General features: G+C 37.3%; 1 protein-coding gene across 1 annotated transcript in view; it reads right to left on the bottom strand.

Annotated features, from left to right (window-relative positions):
* Nucleotides 1-765: 765 nt before the first annotated feature.
* Nucleotides 766-18,876, bottom strand: part of LOC143665523 (uncharacterized) — a 43,506-nt gene continuing 25,395 nt past the window's right edge. The window contains 6 exon segments of the mRNA XM_077139014.1: nt 766-11,849; nt 11,851-12,869; nt 13,317-13,408; nt 13,916-14,011; nt 14,778-14,904; nt 17,686-17,757. Coding sequence (XP_076995129.1) covers nt 11,765-11,849; nt 11,851-12,869; nt 13,317-13,408; nt 13,916-14,011; nt 14,778-14,904; nt 17,686-17,697 — 1,431 coding nt within the window. The 5' untranslated portion in view covers nt 17,698-17,757 and the 3' untranslated portion in view covers nt 766-11,764.

Raw genomic sequence — 18,876 nt, 5'->3', positions numbered from 1 at the left:
CAAATGGGATCAGCTGTGGATGCAGCTGACATGATCATGATCTAATTCTATGAAATGTCCTCATTGCAACATACAGGCCAGTACTTGCACAACCAATCAGGTACCACCACTTGGCCAGGCTGACACATGAACCTGACCATGATAATGTGCAACAGAAAATTTAGGTCTGGACAAAATAAACATTTCTTCCTTTGGTCTTAAAGAGTAGGTGAAATTCTAAAATAGACAATTTCTTCCCTAACGTTATATTTTGAGTTATCTTAATCCAGACCTGGTTGGCTTCATTCTTATCTCTAAATACCAGGTTATACAAATATAAAACAGCCCCTCAAAATCCATAAATAACAATTATCACTCTGGACTAAAAGTGACTGTTATAAGAGCTTACAGTCTAGGCCCCAGTTTTCTTATAAGCATTTCTACATAAGATCATTCAAAATTTGCTCTTTTGTTTCTGGCTTATTTTGCCTCACCAAATGTCCCACAGGTTCATTCACAATGTTGCATGCCTCACAATTTCATTCCTTTTTGCAGCAGCACAATGCCCAATCATTTATATATACCACTGTTCACCAATCTACTTTTGTCAGTGCACCTTCAACTACATCCATCTCCTGGGACTCGTGTATAACGTCCAAAGTCAACAATCAACACTCTCAATTTGAAATAATTTCATTGTTTCCAAGAGAAAGATACCCACACACCAAATAGAAAATCCAAACCTCCCCCCTAACTCTTGTCCCTCCCCCTATTATGTACCCTTGGCATTGCTGTGGTACTATTGATGCTTTCCGGGTCAATGTAGCCCATAGCATGCAATAGCATTTATCCCCCAATACTCCCAAATTATACATGCTTTGTACAAGATCCATACCTTTGCAGTAGTTCATAAAGGGACTTACTTAGATTTTTTAGTATTAATCAGTCAGACACATGAATCTATAGAACCCCTTTCAATCATGTTCACCTTCAATTGGTAATCGATTCTTGTAATGAATTCTTTTTTTTATTAAGTTAAACAATGGTAATTTATTCACTTATGGTTTTGAAGTGGAGAAAATGTCCAAATCAAGGCATCATCAAGGTGATGCTTTCTCCCTGAAGGCTGTGGTATTCTGGGGCTGGCTGTCAGTGATCCTGGTTTTTTCTGTCACATGGCAAGTCACACATTGGAATCTTTTTTTCTCTTCCTTCTCCTTCAGGTTCCATTTCAGCTTCTTCTTTGCTTTACTTTGCTCTCTCTTGGTCTTAATTTCATTCTCTTATAAGGGATTCCTTTATGCTGATCATAAAAGTGGAATCATACAGTATCTGTCCTTTTGTGTCTGGCTAATTTTGCTCAGCATTATGTCCTCCAGACTGATCCATCTTGTCATGTGCTTCAGGATGTCATTTTGTCTTACTGCTGCATAATATTCTATCATATGTATATACTCCACTTTGTTGATTCACTCTTCTGTTGATGGGCATTTGGTTTGTTTCCATCTTTTGGTGATTGTGAATAATGCTGCTATGAATATTGGTGTGCAAATGTCTGTGTCATTGCTTTCAGCTCTTCTGGGTATATACCAAGTAGTGCTATTGCTGGGTCATAGGGCAGCTAGATATTTAGTTTTCTAAGGAACCGCCAAACAGTCTTCCATTGTGGCTGCACCATTGTACATTTCCACCAGCAGTGCATATGTATTCCAGTTTCTCCACATCCCTTCCAACATTTATAGTTACCTGATTGTTTAATAGCAGACATTCTTATAGGTGTGAGGTAGTATCTCATTGTACTCTTGATCTGCATTTCCCTTATAGCCAGTGAAAATGAGCATCTCTTCCTGTGCCTTTGAGTCATCTGTATTTGCTCTTCAAAAATGCCTATTTTATAATTTGTTTGTTTGTTCTTTTGTTGTTGAGTTGTATGATTTCTTTGTATATACAGGAAATCAAACCTTTGTCTGATATGTGGTTTCCAAATATTTTCTCCGACTGAGTTGGCTGCCTCTTCACCTTTTTAACAGTCTTTTGAGGTGCAGAAGCATTTGATTTTGAGGAGTTTCGATTTATCTATTTTTTCTACTGTTGTTTATGCATTGGTTAAAGTTTAGGAAGCTACCTCCTATTACTAAGTCTTGAAGAGGTTTCCCTACATTTTCTCCTAGAAGCTTTATGGTGCTAGTTCTTATATTTAGGTGCTTGATCCACTTTGAGTTAATTTTTGTGCAGGGTATAAGACAGGGGTCCGCTTTTGTTCTCTTGGCTATTGATATCCAGTTCTCCCATGCTCAATTATTGAAAAGACTATTTTGTCCCAGTTCAGAGGGTTTGGGAGCCTTGTCAAAAATTAGTTGACCATTAGATTTATGGTCTATTTCTGTACTCTCAGTTTGATTCCATTGGTCAATGCTTCTGTCTTTGTGCCAGTACCATGCTGTTTTGACCATTGTGGCTTTATAATAGGTTTTAAAGTCAGGGAGTGTTAATCTTCCCACTTTGTTCTTCTTTTTTTAGGATGCTTTTAGGTATTCAGGGTCTCTTTCCATTCTAGATGAATTTGGTAATTAGCTTTTCCAAATCTTCAAATAGGTTTTTGGAATTTTGATTGGTACTATGTTGAATCTATAGATCAATTTGGGGAAAATTGACATCTTAATTATATTTAGCCTTCCTATCCTTGAGCAGAGAATGTCTTTCCACCTATTTAGATCTCCTTTGGTTTCTTTTAGCAATGTTATGTAGTTTTCTGTGTACAAGTCTTTTACATCCCTAGTTCAGTTCATTCCTAAGTATTTAATTCTTTTAGTTGTTATTTTGAGTGGATTTTTTTTCTTAACTGACTCCTCAGCTACCTCACTGCTTGTGTATAGAAATGTTACTGATTTTTGCACATTAATTTTATATCCCACCACCTTGCTTTATTTTTTTATTAGCTCAAGTAACTTTGCTGTAGATTTCTCAGGACCTTCCAAGTATAGTGTCATGTCATCTGCAAATAATGAGAGTTTTACTTCTTCCTTTCCAATTTGGATGCTTTTTACTTCTTTGTCCTGCCTGAATGCTCTAGTTAGAACTTCTAGCACAATGTTGAATAATAGTGGTGACAGTGGGCATCCTTGTCTTACACTTGATCTTAGGGGGAAGGCTTTCAGTCTCCATTAAGTACAATGATGGTTACTGGTTTTTCATATATTCCCTTTATCATATTGAGGTAGTTACCTTTGATTCTATCCTTTATAGTGTTTTTATCAGAAAAGGATGCTGAATTTTGTCGAATGCTTTTTCAGCATCAATAGAGATGATCATGTGATTTTTCCCTTTTGATTTGTTTATGTGCTGTATTACAATAATTGATTTTCTTGTGTTGAACCATCCTTGCATTCCTGGTATAAATGCCACTTGGTCATGTGTATAATTCTTTTAATGTGTTGTTGGATTAATGAGTTGCTAATATTTTATTGAGAATTTTTGCATCTATGTGCATTAGGGAGATTGGCTTGTAGTTTTCCTTTCTTATAGCATCTTTACCCAGTTTTGGTATTAAAATGATATTAGCTTCATAAAATGAGTTAGGTAGAGTTTCTTTTACCTCAACTTTTTGGAAAAGTTTGAGCAGGATTGGTGTTAGTTCTTTCTGGAATGTTTGATAAAATTCCCCTGTGACACCATCTGGCTCCAGGCTTTTCTTTGTAGGAAGATTTTTGATGACTGATTGAATCTCTTTACTTGTGATTGGTTTGTTGAGATCTTCTATTTCTTCCTGAGTCAGTGTAGCTTGTTTGTGTGTCTCCAGGAATTTGTCCATTTCATCTAAGTTGTCTAGTTTGTTGGCGTATAGTTGTTCATAGTATCCTCTTGTGATTTCTTTTATTTCTTCAGGGTCTGTGGTAATGCACCCCTTCTCATTTCTGATTTTGTTTATTTGCATCCACTCTCTCTTTTTCTTTGTCAGTCTTGCTGGTTCCCCATCGATTTTACTGATTTTCGAAATGAAACAACTTTTGGTTTTATTGATTCTTTCTAATGTTCTTTTGTTCTCCCATTCATTTATCTCTGCTTTAATCTTTGTTATTTCTCTTTTCCTATTTGCTTTGGGATTAGTTTGCTGTTCTTTCTCAAGTTTCTCCAGGTGTGCAGTTAGGTCCTCAATTTTTGCAGTTAGGTCCTCATTCTTGTTTTTTAATATAGGCATTTAAGGCAATAAATTTCCCTCTCAGCACAGCCTTTGCCACATCCCATAAGTTCTGATAAGTTGTATTCTCATTTTCATTCATCTCCAGATAGCTGCTGATTTCTCTAGAAATTTCTTCTTTGACCTACTGGTTGTTTAAGAATATGTTATTTAATCTCCATATATTTTTGAATGTTTTCATTCTTTGGTGGTTATTGAGATCTAGCTTCATTCCATCAGAGAAAGTGCTTTGAATAATTTCAATGTTTTAAAATTTATAAAGTTCTGCTTTGTGCCCCAGCATATGATCTATCCTGGAGAATGTTCCATGAGCACTAGAGAATAATGTATAACCTTGTGTTTGTGGTGCAATGACCTATATATGTCTGTTAGATCTAATTCTTAATCAAGTTATTTAACTTCTCTATTTCCATTTTGATCTTCTGTCTGGTTGTTCTATCTATAGAGGAGAGTTGTATATTGAAGTCTCCTACTATTATTGTTGAGACATTGATCACTCCCTTCAGTTTTGCCAATGTCTGTCTCATGTAATTTGGAGCTCCTTGATTGGGAGCATGAACATTTATGATTGTTATATCTTCTTGGTGAATTGACCCTTTAATTAGTATATAATGTCCTTCTTTGTCTCTCATGATGTCTGTACATTTAAAGTCTATTTTGTCTGATATTAGCATAGCTACGCCTGCTTTCTTTTGGTTACAACTTGCATGGAAGATATTTTTCCATCCTTTCACTTTCAATCTAATTTGTATCCTTGTGTCTAAGGTGAGTCTCTTGTAAGCAGCATATAGCTGGATTATGTTTCTTAATCCATTCTGTCAATCTGTACCTTTTAATTGTTAAGTTCAGTCCATTAACATTCAAAGTTATTACTGAAAAGGCATTTCCTGATTCCACCATTTTATCTTTTTAATTCTATTTGTCAGATCTATATATTCGTTTCCCTTGTTCTCTTTGTAGTCTTTAAATTAGCCTTAGTGGTACTCTTCAACTCTGTGCCATCCTCCAGTCCTTCCTTTCCTGGCTCTTTTTTTTTTCAGCTGGCAGAACTCCTTTTCATATTTCTTGTAGGGTCAGTCACTTGTTGACAAATTCTCTCAGGATTTCTTTGTCTGTGAAAGCATTAATCTCTCCCTCAATTTAAAGGACAATTTGGCTGCATACAGAATTCTTGGCTGGAAGTCTTTCTCATTAAGGATCTTGAATATATCATGCCACTGTCTTCTCGCCTCCAGGGTGCTAGCTGAGTACTGAACTCAGTCTTAATTTTATTTCCCTTGCATGTAGTAGATTGTTTTCTCTTGCTGCTTTCAGAATTCTCTGCTTCTTTTCAACATTTGACAGACTGATTAGTATGTGCCTTGGAGAAGGCCTATTTGGATTTTTTCAGTTTGGACTTCTTTGGGCTTCTTTGTCTTGTATATTTATGTCCTTTCTGAGGGTTGGGATGTTTTCCCCAATATATCCTCAACTACTTTTCCTAACCCTAAACTCTTCTCTTCTCCTTCTGGGACACCAATGATTCTGATATTTGCGTGCTTTGTCTATCATTTCCCTGAGTTCCCATTCAATTTTTTCCATTTCCTGTTTTGAGTCTTTGAAGTCAATTATCCTGTCCTCTATATCACTTATTCTTTCTTCTGTCTCTTCAAATCTGGTGTTGTGTGCCTCTAGTATGTTTTTTATTTAATCAACTGAGTCTCTAACCTCTGTGATTTCTTCTATTTTTCTATTTACTCTTTCAAATTCCTCTTTGTGCTCTTCTACTGTCTTCCTGATCCCCTTTATATCATTTACTATCCCGCTTATTTTATTAACTAGAGTTGTATGAACATCTTTGATTAGTTGTTCCAATGTCTGTGTCTCCTCTGGCGTTTTAATTTGGTCATTAGGCGGAACTATATCTGTCTGCATTGCCAATGATTAGTGATCTGCTTTGTCACATGTAGATAGCTTGATTAATTTACTTTGGGAGTGATTTCTTTCAGTAGTCTAAGGCTTTGTGTTTGTGGATGGTTGTACAGCAGGGAGCAGGGCACAGGGTGGAGCACTCAGTATGGTGATTTGTTTCAGGGCAGGTATGGGCACAGGTTGGGGATGTTATATTGGTGCTTGTGAACGTGGGCACCCAGCAGCCAGGGAGGATGTAGCTGTGGGGGTGCACCTGTCTGGGGGATGTAACCCTAGTGTGTGCCGGTCTAAGGTATGGGGCCCTTTGTGTGCATGCATAGAGCTGTGACAGCAGGTTGGCGTTAAGCCTTCATGAATTGGGGACAGATGTGACCCAGTTGTGCAGGTCGGCACTTTCTCAGAGCTAGGAAGTGAGGCTGAGGCTGTGCGCATGCGCGGTTCTAGGACTGCTGTAATGTGCAGTTCCCAGAGCTAAATGATGTGATTGGGGGCCCATGCACATGTGTGGGCCTGGGAGTGTCAACAGATGCGCTAAGCTCAGAGAGTGTGGGGTGAGGCTGTGTGACACAATGGGTGGGAAGGGGGCGGGGGTAGGCTAGGTATGGAGGTTAGTGCCTGCAACCTTTATACACTGGTTACAGCCTGCAGGGAACAGGGAGGGGCAGGTAGTGCTTGGGAGGGGTGTAGGAGAGGTGGGTTGGGATACACTTAGGGTGGGGGTGAGAGGCAGGTATGTGCACTAGGGGCTGTTGGGGTGGGGGCACCTGGAGCGCAGGGAATGGGAGCGGGTGAGGGGGTTCAGGTGCATGGGGTGTGGGGTGAGTAACCAGTCACGGTGCTGTGCCAGTGAGGGTAGTGTGCCCAAGGAATGCAGTCTGGTTTACTTCCTAGTTCCATGTACCCGCCCGTGCACCCAGGCATGCTCTGCCACTCCGCACCTCCAAGACAGGCTGCAGCCCTCTGCCTCCCAGTTCCTCTGCCTCTGCAACCAGAGCTGTCACATGTAGTGCAGAAGGCTCTCCCAGGTCAGCTGCACTCCCGAATTGCTGCCTCAGTCACCCTCCTGACCCTTCTCTAACTTTTCTGTGGGGCAGGGCTAATCTCAGCTGCTCTAGTTGGCCATCTTCCTGAAAGTCCTGTAATGAATTCTTAATGACACTAATGGACCAGTAGTGAGGGACAATGGGAACTACGTGAGCTTCTGCTTGACTCAGTGAGGGCCAAACCTTACTACCTAGTGAATATTTTGGACACTGAGATGAAGTATTGTTCCAAGATCAAAACAAAGCAAGTATATCTGCTTTACCCTTCAGATTCTTAATTGTTGACTCAAAAGGTGACTATCACTCACTTTCTAGAGGCACCCAAAGTGCTGTCCCATTCAGCCACATACACTTACCCCAGATGCCAAAGTCAGATTTCACACATCCTCCAATTCCCAAACCTACCATGTTTCCACCAGAAATCTCCATAACTTAGTCCTCAAACACCCAATCTTTTGCCCCAAACTCTCAACCAGTCTCCATCACAGAGTCAGAATCACTGATGTCCACAGGCTCCCTAGTATGACTCATTTCCCCCCTGAATTCTAGTCTTCAATAGCACTTTTTAGATTACAGCTGCACTTTTAACTGTTCCCAGACCCCTTGGAATTCTCTTTGGGTGTGTGACAACACGACAGAGAACTTTCAAAGGACTGCACACAAGCCTGGCAACACACACTTATACTGTGATCATCATACCTCCATATAGATCACCCATATGACTACATGACCTCAAGCAAGTAGTTTTTATTAGGCAGTCTCCACAAGCAATGATAAACCTGTATAGAACTATCAAAACAACTGTTGGAAGGCATTGAAGAGTAACCAGTACAGATCGGACTTGTGGGGTTATAGTCTCTGAGAAGAAAGGAAGCCCAATTTTGAGTGCAAAGTCTACAATGGATTTTCTGCTGACACATTTGACAATTTACTGGCTTGGATTATAACATCCCAAAAGGAAGAGGTAGCCTTTCTTGGCTGAGGACAAAGAGGATGACATCTTCTGTAAGCAAAATAGGGACTTCTGATTCCAGGTGAGATGTGGAGAGTAGAGGCAAAGCAACAACTAAATAAAGGATTCATTAAAGCATTCACATATTAAGGATCAGAGAATTGTTCAGAGAGGAGTACATGCACTAAGATTCCAGAAAGGGAAGAGCCCTTGTTGAGAAGAGAGGAGATCCCCAAACATTTCCACACTTGGAGGAATTTGCTCTACACAGTAGTGTAGACAATGGAAACCACAATCAGAAAGCCACTACCAGAGCAAAATAAGAAGAAATGTATATGGTGAGTGGTAAAGGTTGGATTGAAATTCAGAGCATCCCCCAAATTGGGGATGATTTTCCTGACAGGCTACTGGCAGGGGGGTAGAAAATAAAAGCAGCATAATACCTCTTGGAGTTTTAGTCATTTGGAGACAATGTCCAATGGTCAAAAGGTCCCTGCAAAAAATTCACTAGACTGACTTTAAAAAACATGAGGATTACACTAATTGAATTAAAGCAGCAATCCAGCCAGAGGGCAATTCAATTCCTAACAGAAAGAAAGTGGTGAGCCTCCATTTGCCCAAGAAAGGCAATAGTCATCCTTTTTGGGTAAAAGAACACATCTTCAATCTCCGCCTGATTATTAGACAATGTCTAACATTCAATAAACCATATGATCTCTCCAAATCATCAGGGAATCTGAGACAAGACAAATACATATATATTGTGAGATTGGAGTCAGAAGGAAAAGAATGTAGAATTATTATTTTAAGTATGTGTAGCATGTTGCATTATGTACCCCCAAAAATGTTCTTAATCTTAACTCATTCCTGTGGGCGTGAAACCATGTAAATATGACCTTATGGAGATGTTATTTTTAGTTAAGATGTGGTCCCACAGAATGAGGTTGGGCCTTTATCCTATTACTGGATGATTTATGAAGAAAAAGCCACATGGAAGAGAAGCTGAACATCAACAGAATCAAGAAGAGAAAGGAGAGGATATCATTATGTGACACGAAATCCAAGGAGCCACAAGTATTACCAGCAATCCAGTACCAAAATGCCACAGTCTTAGGGGAGAAGACCAGCCACCTGAATTCGTGAGCCAATAAATTCCTAATGGTAAACACATTATATGGTATTTGTCTTAGCAGCTTATGAACTAAGACAGACAGAAAAATGAGGAAATGATTAAAATATGTAAAAAGAAGTGCATCAATGGAGTTTGGCAAACTACTGTCCTTAGGTAAATTCAATGATTAAGGGTCATAGACCTTACACATAGAAGCCACAACTAGTGAACTCAAACAAAATATTCAGACAAAAGGATAAAGAGGGAAAATATGAAGGCATTTTATGAACTCTCATAAAATATGGGCTTATTAATTAAAATTGTTTTCATTCCCCCCTCAATTAACAAGGATAGTGATCAATTACAGATAAGTACAAGAAATATGCCTTCTCTTGTCATCTATGTAGTAGAGAGCACCACCATTTTCTTTCCTACCCTTCTACACATGTGTATGGCAGGGGCTGGGAGTCATTCCCAATGAATGACTTGAGGATTCCTGAGTGTTGTGTCTGGAAAACATGGACTAAATCAAATTCTCGTGGCTTCTTTCTGCTCTCTCAGTTTTGGCAGAGTTCTGCCTGGCCTAAAGGCAATTCTTTGGCATTACATAAATTTGTAAGTATGTAAGATATTCTGAAAATTGGACACTCCCCATACCCTCAATGTATTACCATGTACTTGTGTGTTGTGATATCTCTTCTTGTTCACAATATCCCTTTTGCAACAATATACAAATGTATGAATGACACAGTGCCAGAATCTGGACTATGAATGTTCTTGTGGATGTATCTACAATGCTCCAAGGCTGATACATTTCTTTTATTTAAGTACTTCCATTTTTAACTCTTCCCTAAATGTTGATGGCAATTTTTAGTGGCATTTTAAAAGAGAATTTATGTACCTTCAGACTACACTTTGAAAGTGTTTATATATCTTTGTTTGTCTTCATCCTTACCATGCACATTTAAGACTAAAATAATAGTTAAGATACAAATATTTCTGTTCTAAATGTTTAAATTTATTGCAAATTATTTTTTATTGATTCACATATTGGACTTGAACATGTTCAGCAACAATTTTATTGTTTACATATATGCAAGTACTAACCTATTGCGTTTAATTTTATTTCATATTACTACTTAAAAAATTCTTCATACAACCTTTCCAGGCCACTGCACAATGCTATATTATCATCCTACATGCTTTCGATATACTTTTTTTTTCTCAAAATTCTGGATTCATTGCTGAATGTGTGTTCAAAGGTCCTTATAAAATAAGTTTTTAAAAAAACACTGGTTTTCTGAGGTGAGCTGAGGGTTTTCTCATTTTGATTAAAGGATTGTTGTCTCCTCTGTGGGAGAGTATTAATGCTAAGGAATGAGTGATCATTGAAAGCTTTCTTCATTTCATGACCCTGAGAGTGTTTAACACAGCATGAATCCTCACAGGTCTAACAAGGGTTGCTGTGCAAATAACATGATTTCTCATGATTTTCACTTAATGCCTTCTCCAGTATGAATTATCTGGCAATAACACATAGGGTTTTGTCCCACTATTAAAGACTTTTCTCTGGTTTTCTGTTTATGTAGCTATTACCACATTGAATTTTCTTTTGCACACCAAACCTTGTGCTTAGCTGAATGGTGTGGCAGTGATTACAGACTTAGTGTGATATTCACTTACTTTATTTAAAGGATAAATTATATGGAGTCAACTCCACACTGAGTACAAACACAGAATTACTCTGTAATCTCATGTGATTACTCTGGTTTATCAGAGTAGTGGATGAGGACTATTAGACTTTCATTACAAATACATTGTGAGTTCACTCATGTTGTATTTCATCCAGCCATCAATTGAAGGCTTTGCTAGATAGATGAAATTCAGATGGATTCTTTTTGCTGTGAATGAGCTCAGACCAATTGAAGTAGTAATGATGACAAAAGCTCTTCCATATTGATTACATAGTGTATTTATAGTATGTGAGTGTTCTGGTATGTTAAAGGTTAATCCTATGGTTTAAATATCTTCTATACTCAAAACATATGTAATGTGAGTTTTTCCATATCATCTAAGATCACAATTTTCCCTAAAGGCTTACCCACATATATGACATTCAATGGTTTTACTCCTATTTGAGCTCTCTCATGTTGCCTAAGGCTACAAAATAAATTGTGGTTTTCCCATATGGATGATGCTGCAATGGTTTTTCTTCAAAGCAGAATCATTCAAGTTGTTCAGGATTAGATAAATGTTGGAAGATTTACCCATATTGATGACTTTCATAGGTTTCTTTCCAGTGTGAAGTCTCTTATGTTTTCTAAACCCAAAACAACGAGAAAAGCATGAATTCTCTCATGTTAAGGTAAAAATATGTACTGAAGGCTTTCCCACATAGATGACATTCATAAGGTTACTCTTCATTGTGAATTATCCCATTTCACCTAAGTGCAGAACAATGAGTGAAGGCTTCCCCATTTTGATTATATTCTTTTGGTCTCTCTCCAAAGTGAGTTGTCTCATTCTGTCTAAGATAACATCAAATGAAGGCTTTCTAACATCAGTAGCATTCAGTTTCTATGCAATCTGAGTTCTTGCATGCCAGTACAAGTGAAAGCATTCCCACACTGACGACATTCATAGGGTTTTTCTCCAATGAGTTCTCTCATGATGTACAAGGCTAGAACAATGAGTGAATGCTTTCCCACATTGATGACATGCATATGATTTCTCTCCAGTATGTGTTCTCTCATGATGCCTAAGGGCAGAACATTGTGTGAAGGCTTTCCCACATAGATGACACTGATATGGTTTCTCTCCTGTGTGAATTCTCTCATGTTCTTTCAGATTAAAACATGTACTGAAGGCTTTCCCACATTGATTACATTCATAGGGCTTCTCTCTAGTATGAATCTTTTCATGTCGTCTAAGGCCAGAACTATGAGTGAAGGCTTTTCCACAAAGATGACACTGATTTGGTTTCTCTCCAGTATGAATTCTCTCATGCCGCCTAAAGGCAGAACGATGAGTAAAGGCTTTGTCACACAGATGACATTCATATGGTTTCTCTCCAGTGTGTATTCTCTCATGTTCTCTAAGATGATAAGGTGCACTGAAGTCTTTCCCACATAGATGACACTGATATGGTTTGTCTCCAGTGTGAATTCTCTCATGTTGTCTAAGGGCAGAACAATTAGTGTAGGCTTTCCCACACAGATGACATTCATAGGGCTTTTCTCCAGTGTGAATTCTCTCATGGTGTTTAAGGTGAAAAGATCTACTGAAAGCCTTCCCACATTGATGGCATTTATATGGTTTCTCTCCATTGTGAATTTTCTCATGTCGTTTAAGGGTAGAACAACGAGTGAAGGTTTTCCCACATGGATGACATTCATAAGATTTCTTCTGAGTATCAGTTCCATTATATTCTTTAAGATCAGAATTTTGAATAAAGGTTTCACCACTTAGATGACATTTATATGAGTTACATCTAGTATGAACTTGCTTATGTTTAGTAAAAGATGACTGGTCACTGAGGGCTTTTCCAAATGGTTTGCTGAAATAACATTTCTTTCTCTGATGACTTAACACATGCTGAGTAACTATGGATCTGTGAGTGAAATCTTCTTGCAAATTATTACACTTAAAGGGTGTACTTCGAATGATGCGAGATCTCTGCATTTGGGAATTAGATGAAAGACTTAAGAGGTTTGTCAATAGACATTCATATATCAGTTTCTCTACATTCTAGAGTAATCATTCATTGACCATCTCCAATTAAAATATTCCCATATTAGTTATATACATGTTATTCTGCATGCACAGAGTATTTCTATTTTGAAACATCCCACTGCAAATCTATGTGATTAATTTCAACATCTTGAAGATGTTTAAAGATTAGGTATATATCCCATGTTTATACACTGGTCTTTTGATATGAATTCAGGCTATGGCTATAGGTTCAGGCTATTTTTTCTCTAAATTCAAAATATCACAGGCTTTTTATCAATTAGCCTTTAATCCAAATTTTAATTACTACAAGGAATAAACTCTATCCACAGATGATTCTATTTTAGTTACCCATTTGGAAAACCAGAAAGAATTTAAACCCATGAAGCTTACCAATGACATGATGGTTGATGTATCTTTCCTATAGACACAATGTATGGATATCATTTCTTGTTTTTGAAGGCTACTTTCACTGTCTGAAATAACTGAAAAAAAAAAAACAAAACAAAACCAGCACAAATTAGGGGAATGAAAATGTTGAAAACACCCAAATGTCCCTCTGAGTATATTTCAAATAATGACTCTTAAGCTGGGAATGAATCTCAAGTTAAGGAATACTCAAGCCAATAGGACACATTATAGGATATTCACAACTAGAAAAGATTTTAGGGACTGAAACGTGAAGAAAAAAAACAAAAAATAAAGGGTACTAGGGAAGTGATGATAAGGAAAACCTTCAAAATGGAGGACTAGGGCAAGGGCTATTATATGAAAGCTTAGTCCAATAATACATGAATATCTATTACCCTAAATCCAAAGACACTTGAATAGAGATTGATGATAATGACCATATCTGAGGAAAATTTCTCCAATATTCTCAGCTAAATTTCAGAACATATAGCTCTCTTAAGGAATTCTGTAGTTGGTATTTCCCAAAACCTCTCACTGATCAGCCCACTCCTTGTACAGAAGTATCAGTTGCTAGAGCTCACCTGAACCCAGGTTTTGTAGATATTCTAATCCTTCTCTCCACAGTTCCTCTCTTTGCTCTAATTGGGAAAGCACATCTGATTTGAAGACCTGATATCCTGTTTGTGGGAAAAAGAGGAATAGATTATTGAGTTCTGTGCAGATAACAGTGTATTATCATCAACAGCAGGAAAGTTACCAAAGAAGAATGAGGTAACAAAGATCAGTCAAGGGTAAAGTACCTTGATAAAAGATACTTCACAACAAAGAGGCACTTTTGAGCTTGTGTGCAAATACAGTGAAGATGTATGGTTGTACATGCCCATGACCAAGATAAAAAAGACACTTCAGTATCCTCCATATTTTCACACATGGTGAAGTTCAAGTTTCCTCCATGGTTGATTATTTTTTTCAAAAAGAATCCAAGAAAAATAAGTGTCATCAGAACAATCTAATTTGTATGTGAGAAAGGATAGGTCTGTTGTTCTTACTACTATGGTCTGAAGCCATGGCATAGTTTCGAGAGCAGATTAATTATTTAGGAAATATTTAATCCAATTATTTATCCTTTCAAAATATATTCATTGAGTTTCCAGCAGTGTTGAACTGTTGGAGACTGAGTAGCAACAAAGATGCAAAATTGTGGTCAACAAGATCACATTTTAATGGGGTGAAAAACTAGCAATACTAAGAAACATTTCTTTTAGGTAGTTGTTACTGTTAAAAAACAATATAAAGTACATTTTAAACATAAAGGATAAAAATATAATAAAAAAGGAATATGAAACAATTTGGAGAAGCTGTTCTAGATACTTATTCAGTAAACTGATGACAGATTAGACAGATGATAGATAAACAGAGAGATAGATAAATTTTGAGACTTACCCACTGAGACAAGATGACTGATAATCTCCAGCATCACATCTCTGAACAGTTTTCTCTGGGATATGTCCAAGAGAGCCCACTCTTCCTGGTGGAAGTCTATAGCTACATCTTTGAAGGCCACTGATTCCTAAAATATCAGAAAAGAGGATCACTCCTATCAATGTTCTGACTACAATGTTCAAGATGACAGCATTGAACGATGGGTCTCCTGAGCTTTGTCCCTGAAGTCCTAATTCCTGGGATTAGTAAAATCTACAAGCGACAGTAGTACAAACTATAGTTCAGCAGGGTGGGATAATGATTTAAAAAATAGGAATATCACATGAAAATTTTCAAACATTAAAGCGGAAGATAATTTTGAAGACATCATAAGTAAACTACCTGTCTGAAAGTTTGTGCATGAGAAAAAAATTGTGGCAGAAGATGACCAAGTTTTTCTTATGAAGCTACAGTCCCTTTTAGCAAAACAACCACTGACTGCAGATGGAAGGCCTGTGGATGCCTCACCTAGCATCCCAGGAGTCTCCCTTTGAACACCAAACAGATCTGTGTCATCCAATGTTGCCAGTGTCACCCATCCCTGCTGGGTCAAAACAAAAATCGATTCAAACATGAAAGCTGGAACTACAAGGTATCCTGACAAATTTCTTCAATAGTTTTCCGAGTAAAAAGACTGGCTCCCCAGGTGGCCCTGGTGTTGGAGATGGCAGCCCTGGAGGTGGGGCTAGAGGTAGGTGGGGCTAGAGGGGCCAAAAAGTCAGGCCAGTAGTGTGCCCTATCAGTTGTTCATGCAGAACTACACAGAACTGCACTCCAACAACACCTACATTCCTGACAGAAGGAGAAGCTTCTTGAAAATACCAAATAAATCCATCTATTCAGTTTTCTGGGATAATGTCAGCTTCTCTCTGCCTTTTCCTTCAGATGGACACTAAATTCATGTTTTGTTTGTGTGTGTGTGTGTGTGTGTATGTTTGCCTATTTTTATAAAAGGGAGCTATATAGAAGAAAAATGAGTCTACACTCTGTAGGATTGCTGTCTGCACTGCTACTCGGCATAAGGAAATAATTTTGGAATTTCAAACTCAAAATTTATAGAACAGAAATATAACTATGCAATCATATTCCAAAGCCTGTTTAAAATATATAAGAGGGTTTAGGGAAGGAGAGAAAATAATATGCAATTTGGGCATTTGACTAACTTGCATGAAATCTTGGAAATCCAAGCTTATTTTAGTTAAGATTATTAAAATCATTTAAAATGTTTTCCAGCAAAATGTGTTTTGCTGGAAAAGAGAAAGTGACCACTTTTCACAGTGTGCACACTGACATAAATGAATGCAAATCAGATGTACCACCACACATGGAATATGCTGAGAAACTATCAGCATTTGATCACTAGTAATTGTCTCAATCCATGATCCCTTAAGTTATCATTAAAATATGACTTAGAAATATTGGCCAAGATTTGTCTCTTTAACTTAAAAGAAAAAAAAGCACATTGCAAAATGTGTAAAAGAAAAGTGCAGAGGTTATTAAAACGTAAAGAATAACGGTCTTCAGATATGTCTTTTTCTATATGTGGCCTTGACTTAATACATCACTTTTTGTTTGTGACTTTCAACTGTAATTAGTTAATAAAATATTTATTCTCTGAAAAAAAAATGACAACATTAAGTAAGTAGGAAAATGGGTAAACTGTGTATAGAAAGCACAAACTGTGCGGGAAGTTCCAGTCAGGTAATTCTCAGTAGTGAAGTGCCATCAGCCTTTCAACTACATACCGAGACACATACACAAGCTGACTACATACAACTCCATTAGAAAGGAATGTTATATGATATATGGTATGATAAAAGCTAGAAATTTCCCAATCAACTAGTAATTATAACTTCCTGACACTGATCAATGTGTACCTGAGTGTTCATTACAAGCACTCTTTTCTATCAACTTCATGTAAATTTACTCACGCAACACATGATATACCACTTTTAAACCACGAATATGGTTAGATTATTCCTAATCTATTACCTAACCTTTGCTTATGTTCCTCTCCACAATGCACAGCCTTCCACTCTAGCATCTGTAACACTAGATTGATTTATCTCACCTGTTGAAACATTACCAACTATATATACCTAACCAGCCATAAACTTCTGCTCTCCCTAACCTCTTCAAAAGTTTTTAAAAGGCTATGAATTTTACTCTACTTTCAACACTTCTCCTGAGTGCAAAACCAAAATTACAGAAACAGTACTTCCTAATCATTGCTTCCATTAATAAAATTTAAATAAAGGTTACTGACAAAAATGGAAACTAGGTAATTGAGAACAAATATGGAAAAGAAAATTTTAGATTTCTTAATGTTTTGATAGAATTGATTCTCACATTTTAAAAATTCACAGAAAGATAAGATTGGGGAAAATAAATTAATGATTCCTCCTTTCCTTCAGTTATCTAACCCTTGCCTGTGCTCTTCTCAACAATGCAGTCTTCCATTCTAGCACCTGTAATACTTGATTAAACTCACCTGCTGAAACATCAACGACTACTGACTGTACCTTCTGCTCTTAGTCATCTCCATCATCTATGTTCACCACATCCCTAAACCAACTGGAGACACTAAATCAATGACTGCATAATTTCTCCAATGTGGCCAAGAGTTGAATGAGAAAAAGAATGCTTCTTTCATCTCTTAAAACTAGTAAAATGTTGACAAGGAGAATATTTATTTGATGAACACCTCACCTACCATAACCATCCCGGAGGCCTGAATAAACTTAAACTGGAGCTCAGATCTTTGAAAAGTGCCTCAATGTGCTTAGAATGTTCATGCCAATAGGGGGAATTTGCCCATCTGTTGGCAACATAAATGTGCTACCAGTTGAAAGGAGAATTTCCTACTCACCAGCAGTTGCATTGTCAACAGTTCAGGTGGTCTTCCTCTGGGTTTTCACAGAAAAGCAGTAGGTAAGCAAAGCTGAGAATGGAGAAAGAGGTATGAAACTCCAGTCTTTTCTACAATTTCCAGACTCACCTGTAATGAATTCCAACTCTTCACTTGAGAATAACCCCACCAAATCAGCAAGAACATGAAGTGTACCCCAAGAAAAATATGGGGAGCACCTGCCTCTCCCGGGGCCAAAAGTAAGGTATTGGCTACTCTGGCTAATAAAGAAGATAAGAATAGCTTCATTGTACAGGTAAGTTCATGAAAATTATTGCTTAATTTTTTTTTAATTAGAGAAGTTGTACATGTACAGAAAAATCATGCATAAAGAGTGCCCATATAACCTCACTCACACAGTTTTCCCTATTGTTAACATTTTGCATTAGTGTGGTACTTTTGTGATAATGAAACATTTTTATAATTACATATAAATAATGTTTACATTATTACTTTACATTAGGGTCATTGTTTTTGTTGTGAAGTACTAAGGCTTTTAAATTTTTTTACTTTGGTAAAATACATACAACCTGAAATTTCCCATTTTAACCACTTTCAAAGATAAAATTCATCATCACCATCATTACAACAATGTTTTCATCAACCCAAACAGAAAAGTCTGTACCAACTAGACATCAACTTCCCATTCCACACATCCAGCCCAGACCTTAGTAACCTGTATTCTGGTTTCTGAGTTTTCAGATTTGTAGATTCCAATTATTTCATAAGTAAGATAATAAAATATTTCTCCTTTTGAGTATCCCTTTTTTCACTCAACATGATATCTTCAAGGTTTATCCATGTTGCCACATGTATGAGAAATTCATTCCTTTATTATAGCTGAATAATATCCCATTGTATGTATACACTACATTTTGTTTATCCATTTCTCTGTTGGTGGACACTTGGTTTGCTTCCATTTGGGGTGATGGCAATTGTGAATAATGCTGCTATGAAGACTGGTGTGCAAATATCTGTTTTAGTCCCTATTTTCAATTAATTTGGGTTTGTATCTAGAAGTTGGATTGCTGAGTTATAAGGTAATTGTATATGTAACTTTCTCAGAAACCACCAGATGGTTTTCCACAATAGTTGTACTACTTTAGATTCCCACCACTAATGAAAAAATGTTTATTTTCTTCCACATCCTTT

The sequence above is a fragment of the Tamandua tetradactyla genome, chromosome 2 (genome assembly GCF_023851605.1).
Source record: "Tamandua tetradactyla isolate mTamTet1 chromosome 2, mTamTet1.pri, whole genome shotgun sequence".
Lineage (NCBI taxonomy): Eukaryota > Metazoa > Chordata > Mammalia > Pilosa > Myrmecophagidae > Tamandua > Tamandua tetradactyla.
The sequence above is the reverse complement of the archived record's forward strand: the minus strand, read 5'-3'. Positions and strand labels throughout refer to the sequence as shown.